The sequence below is a fragment of the Crinia signifera genome, chromosome 19, assembly GCF_055691185.1.
Source record: "Crinia signifera chromosome 19, ASM5569118v1, whole genome shotgun sequence".
NCBI lineage: Eukaryota > Metazoa > Chordata > Amphibia > Anura > Myobatrachidae > Crinia > Crinia signifera.
The window spans coordinates 114,539,966-114,554,283 of NC_139226.1; the positions used below are offsets into that span (position 1 = coordinate 114,539,966).

Consider the following 14,318-nt stretch of genomic DNA (forward strand, 5'->3'; position numbering starts at 1 on the left):
GTAAGCGCAATTTTGAAATGAAGATCTGTTGAACAAAAAGATGAACGTTTTTTAAGAAAAGACAATGCAAACTATTTAGATTTTTAAGTTTATTTCCAAATTGAATTCTAACCAGTTCCCCATTACTTTGGTTTACAGGCATGGACAAAATACTGACTGTCATGGTCAAAAAACTCTATGGTTGACATATCTTTCCGAGGAGTAACTACCAGTTTCTTTATTTCATAACCAGCCTTTATAAAAGCCATCTCCAGGTTATCTTTTGATAAATTCAAACAAGTAAACCGTTTGTTACCAACATAGTAGAAGGTGGCATTTAGCATACTAAAGACTAATAAGTGTCCCCCAGGTTTAATCAATTTTCGAAAATTTTTCAGAACGTTACAAAATGACTCCACGTCCTTACAGGGGGCTTCAAGGCAGAGGCAGGTGAGGAGACAATCAGCGGGAGGCAGGACAATAGGATCGTATGGGTTAGTTTTCAATGCATCACATTTCAGGACCTGTTTCACCTTACTGCGGAGCTTCTTGGCTTTTTCTTCATAATTTTCCCTGTAAAAGAAACACATAACATAATGTTGTTATTATTATGTATTATATTCTAAGTCATATTAAACAGAATATATTAACAGGGACACGCAAAAAGAACAACTGCTATAATGAGTGGGTGCGGTCAATCCCATATTATATTTTATAGAAATCTTTTTCGGAGATGGCACTGAGAGCCAGGGGAGAAGAACCTTAATAGCTAAACAATTAATTAACTATGTGCAAAACAAATGTAGTAAATAGTAAAAATATAGCGAAATGACTGATAATAGCTTGTGCGAATAGAATAATATTAAAAATAAAACATTAATGACCCTGGGTCTCATGATGCCTCACTGGCTACCAGTGATCTGCTGGATAAAGATCTCTGTGATTCAGGACTTCCAAGGCTGTCGGATGATGATAGGATTTCCCATTCCCCCTTCCAGAATTGGAACAGGCCCTTAACCCCTTCCTGACAGAGCCAGTTTTTGCGTTCCTGACAGAGCCCTTTTTTTCAAATCTGACATGTCTCACTTAAGTGGGGATAACTTTTTTTTGCTTTTACTTATCCCAGTGGTTTTGAGATTGTTTTTTCGTGACACATTGTACTTCAAATTAGTGGTAAATTTGGGTCGATACAGTCTGTGTTTTTTTGTGAAAAATACCAAAATATCGTGAAAAAATGGAAAATTTAGCGATTTGCAAAATGTTAAATTTTCTGCTTGTGAGACAAATAATCTTACCACTCAAAATAGTGAATAACTAACATAGACCATATGTCTACTTTATGTTGACATCATTATTTCAACTTCATTTTAATTTTTTGGGACACTAGGAGGCTTACAATATGAATATCAAATTCTCAAATTTTCAAGAAAATTTCAAACACTGATTTTTTTAGGGACCAGTTCAGTTCTGATGTGACTTTGAGGGACTTGTATGTGAGACACCCCCATAAATGATGCCATTTCAAAAACTGCACCCCTCACAGTATTCAAAACAGCATTTTGGAAGTTTGTTAACCCTTTAGGTGTTTCACAGGAATTAAAACAAAGTGTAGGTGAAATTTCAAAATTTCTTTTTTTTTGCAGATTTGCAATTTTAATACATTTTTATAAGGAACACAGTACATTTTACTAGAGAAATGTGACTAAAAATTGATTCCCCCAATTCTTTTGTTTTCATAAATATCCTATATGTGGCCCTAGTGTGCACGGTGACCAAACCACAGGCTTCATAATAGAAGGAGCACCTACTTGATTTTGGAGCCTCCTTTTTATGAGATTATTTTTTAGGCACCATGTAGGTTTCAAGGCACCATAAGATGCTAAAAGTTAGGAACCCCCCCACAAGTGACCCCATTTTGCAAACTACACCCCTCAGGGAATTCATCTAGGGGTATAGTGTACATTTCAAACCCCCAGGGGTTTCACCAATTGTGGTACAACTGGGCAGTGAAAATGAAAAATTATTTTTTTTACACAAAAATGCAGTTCTGGCTCCAAATTTGTCATTTTCAGAAGGTATGAAGGAGACAAAGCACCCCAAAATCTGTGCCCCAATTTCTCCCGAGTACGGCAATGCCTCACATGTGACCAAAAAATACCAGTTGGGTGCATGGCAGGACTCAGAAGGGAAGGAGTGATTTTTGGATTTTGCAGCTCAGATTCTGGTGGAATTTTGGTGGGTGCTATGTCGCATTAGCAAGACCCCCCAAGCACCAATACAGTGGAACCCCCCCACAAGTCACCCCATTTTGCAAACTACACCCCTCAGGGAATTCATCTAGGGGTATAGTGTACATTTCAAACCCCCAGGGGTTTCACCAATTTTGATACAAGTGGGCAGTGAAAATGAAAAATTACATTTTTTTACACAAAAATGCAGTTCTGGCTCAAAATTTTTCATTTTCAGAAGGTATGAAGGAGAAAAAGCACCCCAAAATCTGTGCCCCAATTTCTCCCGAGTACGGCAATGCCTCACATGTGACCAAAAAATACCAGTTGGGTGCATGGCAGGACTCAGAAGGGAAGGAGTGATTTTGGGATTTTGCAGCACAGATTCTGGTGGAATGAATGGTGGGTGCTATGTTGCACCAATACAGTGGAACCCCCCCACAAGTCACCCCATTTTGCAAAGTACACCCCTCAGGGAATTCATCTAGGGGTATAGTGTACATTTCAAACCCCCAGGGGTTTCACCAATTTTGATACAAGTGGGCAGTGAAAATGAAAAATTACATTTTTTTACACAAAAATGCAGTTCTGGCTCAAAATTTTTCATTTTCAGAAGGTATGAAGGAGAAAAAGCACCCCAAAATATGTGCCCCAATTTCTCCCGAGTACGGAAATGCCTCACATGTGACCAAAAAATACCAGTTGGGTGCATGGCAGGACTCAGAACGGAAGGAGTGATTTTTGGATTTTGCGGCTCAGATTCTGGTGGAATTTTGGTGGGTGCTATGTCGCATTAGCAAGACCCCCCAAGCACCAATACAGTGGAACCCCCCCACAAGTCACCCCATTTTGAAAACTACACCCCTCAGGGAATTCATCTAGGGGTATAGTGTACATTTCAAACCCCCAGGGGTTTCACCAATTTTGATACAAGTGGGCAGTGAAAATGAAAAATTACATTTTTTTACACAAAAATGCAGTTCTGGCTCAAAATTTTTCATTTTCAGAAGGTATGAAGGAGAAAAAGCACCCCAAAATATGTGCCCCAATTTCTCCCGAGTACGGAAATGCCTCACATGTGACCAAAAAATACCAGTTGGGTGCATGGCAGGACTCAGAACGGAAGGAGTGATTTTTGGATTTTGCGGCTCAGATTCTGGTGGAATTTTGGTGGGTGCTATGTCGCATTAGCAAGACCCCCCAAGCACCAATACAGTGGAACCCCCCCACAAGTCACCCCATTTTGAAAACTACACCCCTCAGGGAATTCATCTAGGGGTATAGTGTACATTTCAAACCCCCAGGGGTTTCACCAATTTTGATACAAGTGGGCAGTGAAAATGAAAAATTACATTTTTTACACAAAAATGCAGTTCTGGCTCGAAATTTTTCATTTTCAGAAGGTATGAAGGAGAAAAAGCACCCCAAAATCTGTGCCCCAATTTCTCCCGAGTACGGCAATGCCTCACATGTGACCAAAAAATACCAGTTGGGTGCATGGCAGGACTCAGAACGGAAGGAGTGATTTTTGGATTTTGCAGCTCAGATTCTGGTGGAATTTTGGTGGGTGCTATGTCGCATTAGCAAGACCCCCCAAGCACCAATACAGTGGAACCCCCCCACAAGTCACCCCATTTTGAAAACTACACCCCTCAGGGAATTCATCTAGGGGTATAGTGTACATTTCAAACCCCCAGGGGTTTCACCAATTTTGATACAAGTGGGCAGTGAAAATGAAAAATTAAATTTTTTTACACAAAAATGCAGTTCTGGCTCAAAATTTTTCATTTTCAGAAGGTATGAAGGAGAAAAAGCACCCCAAAATCTGTGCCCCAATTTCTCCCGAGTACGGCAATGCCTCACATGTGACCAAAAAATACCAGTTGGGTGCATGGCAGGACTCAGAACGGAAGGAGTGATTTTTGGATTTTGCAGCACAGATTTTGGTGGAATGAATGGTGGGTGTTATGTTGCACCAATACAGTGGAACCCCCCCACAAGTCACCCCATTTTGCAAAGTACACCCCTCAGGGAATTCATCTAGGGGTATAGTGTACATTTCAAACCCCCAGGGGTTTCACCAATTTTGATACAAGTGGGCAGTGAAAATGAAAAATTACATTTTTTTACACAAAAATGCAGTTCTGGCTCAAAATTTTTCATTTTCAGAAGGTATGAAGGAGACAAAGCACCCCAAAATCTGTGCCCCAATTTCTCCCGAGTACGGCAATGCCTCACATGTGACCAAAAAATACCAGTTGGGTGCATGGCAGGACTCAGAAGGGAAGGAGTGATTTTTGGATTTTGCAGCTCAGATTCTGGTGGAATTTTGGTGGGTGCTATGTTGCATTAGCAAGACCCCCCAAGCACCAATACAGTGGAACCCCCCCACAAGTGACCCCATTTTGCAAACTACACCCCTCAGGGAATTCATCTAGGGGTATAGTGTACATTTAAAACCCCCAGGGGTTTCACCAATTTTGATACAAGTGGGCAGTGAAAAAGAAAAATTACATTTTTTACACAAAAATGCAGTTCTGGCTCAAAATTTTTCATTTTCAGAAGGTATGAAGGAGAAAAAGCACCCCAAAATCTGTGCCCCAATTTCTCCCGAGTACGGCAATGCCTCACATGTGACCAAAAAATACCAGTTGGGTGCATGGCAGGACTCAAAAGGGAAGGAGTGATTTTTGGATTTTGCAGCTCAGATTCTGGTGGAATTTTGGTGGGTGCTATGTCGCATTAGCAAGACCCCCCAAGCACCAATACAGTAGAACCTCCCCACAAGTGACCCCATTTTGCAAACTACACCCCTCAGGGAATTCATCTAGGGGTATAGTGTACATTTAAAACCCCCAGGGGTTTCACCAATTTTGATACAAGTGGGCAGTGAAAAAGAAAAATTACATTTTTTACACAAAAATGCAGTTCTGGCTCAAAATTTTTCATTTTCAGAAGGTATGAAGGAGAAAAAGCACCCCAAAATCTGTGCCCCAATTTCTCCCGAGTACGGCAATGCCTCACATGTGACCAAAAAATACCAGTTGGGTGCATGGCAGGACTCAGAAGGGAAGGAGTGATTTTGGGATTTTGCAGCACAGATTCTGGTGGAATGAATGGTGGGTGCTATGTTGCACCAATACAGTGGAACCCCCCCACAAGTCACCCCATTTTGCAAAGTACACCCCTCAGGGAATTCATCTAGGGGTATAGTGTACATTTCAAACCCCCAGGGGTTTCACCAATTTTGATACAAGTGGGCAGTGAAAATGAAAAATTACATTTTTTTACACAAAAATGCAGTTCTGGCTCAAAATTTTTCATTTTCAGAAGGAATGAAGGAGACAAAGCACCCCAAAATCTGTGCCCCAATTTCTCCCGAGTACGGCAATGCCTCATGTGTGACCAAAAAGTGGCAGGACTCAGAAGGGAAGGAGTGATATTTGGATTTTGCAGCACAAATTCTGGTGGAATGATGGTGGGTGCTATGTCGCATTAGCAAGACCCCCAAAGCACCAATACAGTGGAACCCCCCCACAAGTGACCCCATTTTGCAAACTACACCCCTCAGGGAATTCATCTAGGGGTATAGTGTACATTTCAAACCCCCAGGGGTTTCACCAATTTTGATACAAGTGGGCAGTGAACATGAAAAATTACATTTTTTTACACAAAAATGCAGTTCTGGCTCAAAATTTTTCATTTTCACAAGGAATGAAGGAGACAAAGCACCCCAAAATCTGTGCCCCAATTTCTCCCGAGTACGGCAATGCCTCACATGTGACCAAAAAATACCAGTTGGGTGCATGGCAGGACTCAGAAGGGAAGGAGTGATTTTTGGATTTTGCGGCTCAGATTCTGGTGGAATGAATGGTGGGTGCTATGTGGCATTAGCAAGACCCCCGAAGCACGGTGAAATTATGAACCTAATATTCCATAGATGTGTGGTATAATTTAAAACACTCCTTTATACATAGGCCGGGTTTGTCGGGGCAAGTGTCACACTGGAAAATAGTTTGCTTTCTTATTCCCTTTTTATAGCAAACTTTGCACCTTTTTTGTGTCCTGCCCTTTTTTCCAGTGGAGGGGATTTCATCAGGAAAATGCTGCCCTGGTACAATACGGGGGCCAGTACTAGAAGTACTGGGGCCCTCTGCCTGCTGGTTCCCAAATATTAGGCCCTTTATGACTTCCTCTTGAAAGTGCATAAATGTCCCCCTCTGGCCGGTAGAACGGAATAGCACGTAAGCGTTATACAGTGCCATCTGGATGATATACACGGCCACCTTCTTGTACCAGATTTTTGTTTTCCGCAGGGCACTGTACGGCTTCAGTACCTGATCTGAAAGATCCACTCCGCCCATGTACCTATTGTAATCCAGGATACAATTAGGTTTTGAGGTGTGGGTACTGGTACCTCGTACAGGGACGGAGGTGGTACTGTCTCCGTGAATTGTTGTCAGTATAAGGACATCCCTCTTGTCCTTATATTTGACCAACAACATATTTTCGTTGCATATTCCCCTGCTTTCACCCCTTCTCATTACTTGGGCAATGTGCGTTTTTGGGAGGCCTCTTTGGTTCTTGCGCACAGTACCGCAAGCTGCTGTACCTCTTGAACCAAGGGCCTTAAACAGGGGGATGCTGGTGTAAAAGTTATCCACATAGAGGTGATAACCTTTATCCAGGAAGGGGTGCACTAAATCCCAGACAATTTTCCCACTAACACCTACGAGGGAGGGGGGGCATTCTGGCGGTTCAATTCTTGAATCCTTCCCTTCATAAACCCTAAACCTGTGGGTGTACCCTGAGGTGCTTTCACACAGTTTATACATTTTTATGCCATACCTTGCCCTCTTACTGGGAAGGTACTGGCGGAATTTAACCCTTCCTTTAAAATGTATAAGGGACTCGTCGATACAAATAAATTTTTCAGGGATGTACACCTCTTCAAATTTGGCACTGAAATGATCAATGACCGGCCTGACTTTGAATAGCCGGTCAAAGGTGGGATCATCTCTGGGTGGGCACTGTGCATTATCGGTGTAATGTATAAATTTAAGAATTGTCTCAAATCGAGTCCGGGTCATGGCCATACGGTAAAATGGAGTACTGTACAGAACATCTGTACTCCAATATTGCCTAATTTCTGGCTTTTTTACTATGCCCATATGAAACACCAGACCCCAAAACGTCATCATCTCTACTGCATCTACAGGGGTCCACCTAGCAAATGATGACGTGGGGTTTTGAGCAATAAACTGCTGGGCATATAAATTAGTTTGGTCCACCATTAAATTTATAAAATCATCAGAGAAAAATAATTTGAAAAAGTCAATTTCTCTGAGACCTGTGGAATCAAATTGGATTCCTGGCATGGCCAAAAACTCAGGAACCTGGGGCTCAAAATTGTCTGGTGGTGGGGTCCATACGAGATCAATTATTGGGGGGGGGGTCTCAGCTGCTCTACGGGGGCGTCTTTGAGGGGGTCCCTCATCAGCAGAGGAGGAAGAGGAGCTTAAGGCGAATCCTTCAAATTCCCCGCTTGCATCACTGGCTGTGTCAGAGTCAGAAGCAAGCATGGCATATGCCTCCTCCACTGAATACATTCTCCTGGATGACTGGGAGGACATTTGGGATGCCATTTTTATTTTTGTGTTACTGGTAGTGAAATGTTTCAACACGTGTATAGTGTAGGGGGGGGTACAAACTTTATTTCAATCCGGGGGGTATGTAGTGTGTAGTGTGTATGTGGTGCAGAAAAAAAAAATACTTTATACCAATAAAAAAAAAAAAAAATGAAGGGGTTAAAAATAAAAAATTGAAGGGGTTAAAAAAAAAAAAAAAAAAAGGTCCTGCGCCAAAAATTGAGCACAGATGTTGGTCAGTAACGTCTGTCACTGAACAGCGCTCAAAGGCAACAGGAATTTGATCAAAAAAAAAAAAAAATAGATCAACCCTGTGCCGAAAAAGATGATCAGTGATGTACGTCACTGATCAGCGCACAGCGGCCACAGGACACCCACAAAATCACAGTGTGTGTAAAAAAAAAATTAAAAAAAGACCCCACAGCACACACACAAAAAAAAAAGGTGATCAGTGATGCGACACTGATTACCAGTGAGGTGCAGCAGGTGCACAACCTTTGGTGCAACTGACAGGTATATATAAAAAAAAAAAAACCTCTGTACCCCCAAAAAAGTTGCTGATCACCTCAGATATAGTGATCAGCACAAAAGGCGGGGGCAGCAGACACAAAATTTAGCACTCTCTATCACTCTCTGTCACTATCTCTCTCTATCTCTCTATCTCTCACTATCTATCACTCTATGACACTGCAGCAGCAGCACTGACAGGTATATCTATATATAAAAAAAAACCTGCGCCCCCAAAAAGTTGCTGATCAGTTAATTTATACTGATCAGCACAAAAGGAGGGGGCAGCAGTCAGTTATATAAAAAATATATAGCACAATCTGTCACTATCTCTCTCTCTCTCTCTCTCTCTATCTCTCTATAACTATCACACTGCAGCAGCACAAAATATAGCACTCTGTCACTAGGCCTCTCTATCTATCTCTCTCTCTCTATCTCTCTCTCTCTATCTATAACTATATCACACTGCAGCAGCACAAAATATAGCACTCTCTGACACTATCTCTCTCTCTATCTCTCTCTATCTCTCTCTATCTCTCTCTATCTATCTCTCTATCTAGCTAGTACACTGCAGCAGCACAATTTCACAGGAAGGCACAAGTAGCAACAGGATCCAGGAAGCAGTGATGAAGCAGCGATCAGCACTCTCTGACACTATCTCTCTCTCTATCTCTCTCTATCTCTCTCTATCTCTCTCTATCTCTCTATCTCTCTATCTATCTCTCTATCTCTCTATCTCTCTATCTATCTAGCTAGTACACTGCAGCAGCACAATTTCACAGGAAGGCACAAGTAGCAACAGGATCCAGGAAGCAGTGATGAAGCAGCGATCAGGTAAGTATGGAGCAAGTATGGAGCAAGGTTCTGGTCAGTATGGCGGCAGGGGGGTACGGTGACCGCACTGCACGCTATTCCAGACCGGAATGGCGTCTGCAGTGCAGTCACCGTTAGTTTAAATCCCCCTCCTTGGCTGTGATTGGTCCGTCGGTCCGACGAACCAATCACGGCCTTTGGGGGCGGGCGGGGTGAGGTGGGGTGACACCAGTGTCACCCTTACACCCCGCGGTGATTGGTGCTGTACTTTACAGCACCAATCACCTCCGATCCCGTGTCACCGGCGAACGTTATTCGCCGGTGACACAGGAAAACGCTGTAATTGGCTGTTCACACTGAACAGCCAATCACAGCGATCGCCGACGGGGGGGCGGCATCGCAGCCCCCCCTGGGCATGCACGGACATGTCTGCTGTCAGGGACAGCAGACATGTTGAAACTGTCACCGCGTCTATAGACGCGGTGACAGTTTAAATCCATGACGTACATTTACGCCATGTGTCGGGAAGTGCTTCCCGACCATGACGTAAATGTACGTCAAATGTCGGGAAGGGGTTAAAGAGACGCCTTCTATATAGAGTCCGGACCCCGATGATTTCACTATTTCATACTACAAATCCTTTAAAGACTCTCTTTTGCCCATAATGCTGTCGGCTTTCAATGTAATTTCTGATGATTGTGGGTTTTCGCCCCATGCATTAGAGGCCTTCAGCACGGTCATACCTAAAGTGGGTGAAAACCCAACACAATGTGCCAGTTAATGCCCAATGTCCTTCCTTAACACTGACATCAAACTGTTTGCCAAACTTATAGCAAACAGGTTAAAGCTGTTGCTCCCCAATATTATTAATTCAGACCAGGTGGGATTTGTTCCTGGGAGAGAAGCCCAGGACAAAACAACTAAAATCATTGATTTGATACATCTAGCTTTGTTAGGCCATGACCCAACAGTAGTCCTGTCTACTGATACCGAGAAGGCATTTGATAGGATTAGCTGAGACTTCATTAAAGGGATTTTGAGACATTTACGTCTAGGTGCCACATTCTTGCACCCTACAGCTCCCCTACAGTGAGGATCAAAATTCATGGAGCCCTATATTGACCAGTTTTAATTAGGAATGGCACAGGACAGGGTTGTCCTCTCTCGCCACTTATTTTCATTCTACGCATGGAGGCTTTAGCTTTAGATGCCCCTTGACATGTTTCCTGGTGTACTTAATACAAGTTGGCGATGCAACACCTTAACAAGTTCCCAAATCCATTTCTGGTGGGACTGTCTCTTACTTAACCAATTTTGGGATGAAGTAATTCCCATAGCTAAGTTGATTGTGGGAACTGAGGTTCCTTCTGAGCCTGCTTTCTGGCTTCATAATTTACGGTAGTTGCCATCTCTCTTATAACATACTATAAAAAATCCCTTTCAAAATTCCTCAATAGTGCTGCTAAAGCTGTGATCACTGTTCATTGTCGTACTATTGCCTCTCCACGGTGAAGGAGTGGTTCACTATGATAGACATGTATATGTCAATTGAAGAAATATGGGTGACACCTGAAAGCCAACAGGGATTTACAGCTACTTTGTTTTCCTGTCTTGAATTTAAGCCTTCCCTGACATATTTATTGCACATGTAATGAGATATCAATATTAGGTCCAATTGTCTGAAAAAATGTATTTGTTTCACTGATGTTATGAGGAGAATCTTCTCCCGGTTGGTTTACAATGGAAAGTCGGAATACCACACAATACTTCTTTCTTCTACCTCCCTCTTGTCCCCATTTCCTCTTCCTTTGCTTTTCTCTTTCATGCTTTTCCTTTCTCTTCTTTGTTTGTAGGTTTAGGCAGGATCTGCTGTATGTTTGACAGGTCGACTGTTTTATGAGCGATACTGACACTAATCTTCTGGTTATTACCATATGTCTGATTTGTATTAGTCCAATATCTGTTATTGTATCCCCCTGTGCTGCCTGCTCATATGTTTACTATGTAAAAATGTAATAAACACTTACTGCAAATAAAAACAGTAATAATACTGTACATAAAGAGGAGAGAGATAAACTATCAGCCAATCATCTTTCAACTGACATTTCACAGGCTGTGTTTGTTTGAAAAATGGTTGGTACGTACTTTATCTCTCTACAAGGTTTGATACATTGAGATACGGTCGGTTGGTCAACCTAAAGATGATCGACAGTCATTAGGTCGCCATGACTAGGTCGACATGGGTCTAGGTCGACATGTCGACCTTTTGACTGTCGACATAGACCAGTGGTCGCCAACCCGTCGCTCGCGAGCTACCGGTAGCTCGCCTGAGCGAAACGGGTGGCTCGACCACTGCTGCCTGCCCGGTCCGCCCGCCCGCTGTTGCCACTGGGTTGCGGCGCTATAGCCGCCGCTATAGCCGCCGCCTTGCCCCGCTACAGCCGCCGTCACCCCCGCTGTAGTCCTCCCTGTTACGGGGACCAGAGGAGACAGCAGGCGCTAGAAGTCATATTTGACCTCTAGCGTCTGACAGGGAGCACCGCGCTAAGCGCTCCCGGCACTTCCGGGTAACGCTGCAGCGCTGTGTTCCCAGTCATATGCTAGAAGTCAAATATGACTTCTAGCATGGTGTGCCAGAGCGCCCCGCCGCCCACCTGCTCCGGGGGGGACCGCACAATCCGCCGCGCACTGCTGCACACCGGGGGAGACTTTGCACGGCGCCCCGCATTCCCGTCCTTCAGCTTCAGCCGGAGGGCGCAGTCCACCGTCAGAGCCTTCTCCTCCAACAACCAGCACACCAAGTGAAGCCTGAGCCAGCACGTGCTGCGGGAGACCTAGGAGCTGCTCTGCCTGTTCCGTGCCCTGGGCCAGGGGGGGGGTGTGTACTTTGCCCCGGACAGGCAACTGGTGGTGGTGGTGGTGGCAGGGCCATTGCTAGGTACGGCACTGCTCCATAACAGGGGGGGACTGGAGCCTCCCAATGCTCACCTGCTCCGGGAGGGGGGGGGGGGGGGTGATGCGACCGCTGAGTCGCCATTCCACGACAGGGGGAGAAGAGTTATTATGCCCATGTGAAGACGGGCATAGTGGAGGGGGCAAGCAGTGACCCCGTTGTCAATGAGCATTAACCCCTGGCAACAAAAATGAACCCCTGACAGCAAGCAGGTAATTTACATTTTATTAGAAGCCTTACTGTGGGACATTGTGTGCAATATGTGTAATGGGCATCATTTGTGTGGCACATGTTTAATGAGCATCAAGGTGTGGGGCATATGTATAATGGAGTATCACAGTGTGGCATATGTATAATGGTGCATCACGGTGTGGGGCATATGTATAATGGAGTATCATGGTGTGGCATATGTATAATGGTGCATCACGGTGTGTGGCATATGTATAATGGAGTATCACGGTGTGTGGCATATGTATAATGGAGTATCACGGTGTGGCATATGTATAATGGTGCATCACGCTGTGGGGCATTTGTATAATGGAGCTTCACATTGTGGCATATGCATAATGGAGCATCACGGTGTGGCATTTGTATAATGGAGCATCACGGTGCAGGGCATTTGTATAATGGAGCATCACGGTGCGGGGCATATTTATAATGGGTATCACGGACTGCACTATTGTGGTCATGTGTATCTGGCACTGCACTATTGAGGGCATATGTGTATCACACCCCCATTTTCCATGGCCGCACCCCATGTGGCTACAGCTCTTAGAGAGCTGACTATGCCCCCATAGCGGAAAAAATGGGGGATGTAGCCTCGCAGGAGTTCCACGGTAGTAGCTGAACCTTCTAATTTTTGGCGCGTGCCTTCGGCACGCGCAGATGACTCTTCTCCTCTGCCTCCAGTGTTGGGAGGTATGTTTTGGGGCATTACAGTTTGTGGCATTATGTGTAAAGGGCATTTTTTGGGATATTATGCAGATTTTTAATTTTTTTTTACTTTAGTAGCTCTTCGGGCGGTTTATTTTGTCGCGAGTAGCTCCCGACCCAAAAAAGGTTGGAGACCACTGGACATAGACCATGTGGACCTAATGCTTGTGTCGACCTAATGACCTGTCGACCGTGTCCCATGTTGACCTTGCAGTATGTTAACCTTGTGGTGTCGACCTAATGGCTGTTGACCATACAATCCATACTCGATACATCTCCCCTGAATCTGAAAGTATCAATATAGGTGAATACGAACTCCTAGAGGAGTGTATTACTGATAGCAGGGCCACAACTCCGTTGGAGAAGAGGTGGGCCCTTTGGGTGTTAAGACAACTACAGGTAAAAAGCAAGAAACCTGTGATGAATCGGAGGTATGCCATGATGTGGGCAGGCCTCAGTGGGTAGTCCAGTTAGTGTGCCATTGCTCTACTCGGAAGAGGGAAGGCATAGAGGGACTGCATGTGTGGAGCCTTCTGCACCGCTGTATTAAGGGGGAGCAAGGAGAGGATCCAGGTAAGTGATAGCCGGGGGAAGAGGGGGGGGGTGTCACAAACAAAGGTTGCTGCTTCAGAGAGTTAGGGGGAGAGGCACAAATTGACTGCATTGATACAGAAAGGGAGGAGGGGGGGGGGGGGCACAGACTACTGTGCTGACACCAGGGAAGATTCAGATTTGTATGCAATGCCAATGTTCCCGCAAGTAATAGATTATTGGTAGACTGCACACATGACAAGGCACTAGCAACCAGGAATGAAAATATAATGCTACAAATTGTTGAGGGACGGGCCCCACACTGGTGTCTTGCCTGGGGCCCCATGAAATCTAAATCCGGCTCTGACGCACTTTGTGCATAACTTAAATGATTTAGTAGCACATACACAGTATATCCATACAAATGCCCAATTAGAGTGATCTTTGCTAGGCAAAATTATTTTCAGTTATGATCAACTCAGGAGAGAACCCAGAGCTTACCTGTTGCCTTCAAGCTCGCACACATATTTAATAATATGCGTCCAGTCAAAAGCATTGGGATCCTTCCTCAGCCATTTCTGAAGTTCAGCGCGGTTTTGTTCAAGAAAATCAGAGGAGATGATGTTTTTAAAGACTTCACAAGCAGAGAGGAGATGGTAGATGGTCGGTCCACAGCCAAAATCAATCAATGTGTCTCCTTCTACACCACCTACATAACATAATATA

General features: G+C 44.2%; 1 protein-coding gene across 3 annotated transcripts in view; it reads right to left on the reverse strand.

The window, feature by feature from the left end:
- Positions 1–74: 74 nt before the first annotated feature.
- The window catches only part of LOC146042913 (indolethylamine N-methyltransferase-like), a 66,510-nt gene continuing 52,266 nt past the window's right edge, over positions 75–14,318 (reverse strand). For all 3 annotated transcript variants that reach the window (XM_083163195.1, XM_083163196.1, XM_083163197.1), the window contains exons 3-4: positions 14,094–14,301; positions 75–552 (exon numbers count right to left, since the gene is read on the reverse strand). In XM_083163195.1, the coding sequence (XP_083019321.1) occupies positions 123–552; positions 14,094–14,301 (638 nt within the window). In that variant the 3' untranslated portion in view covers positions 75–122. The remainder of the gene's footprint in view (positions 553–14,093; positions 14,302–14,318) is intronic.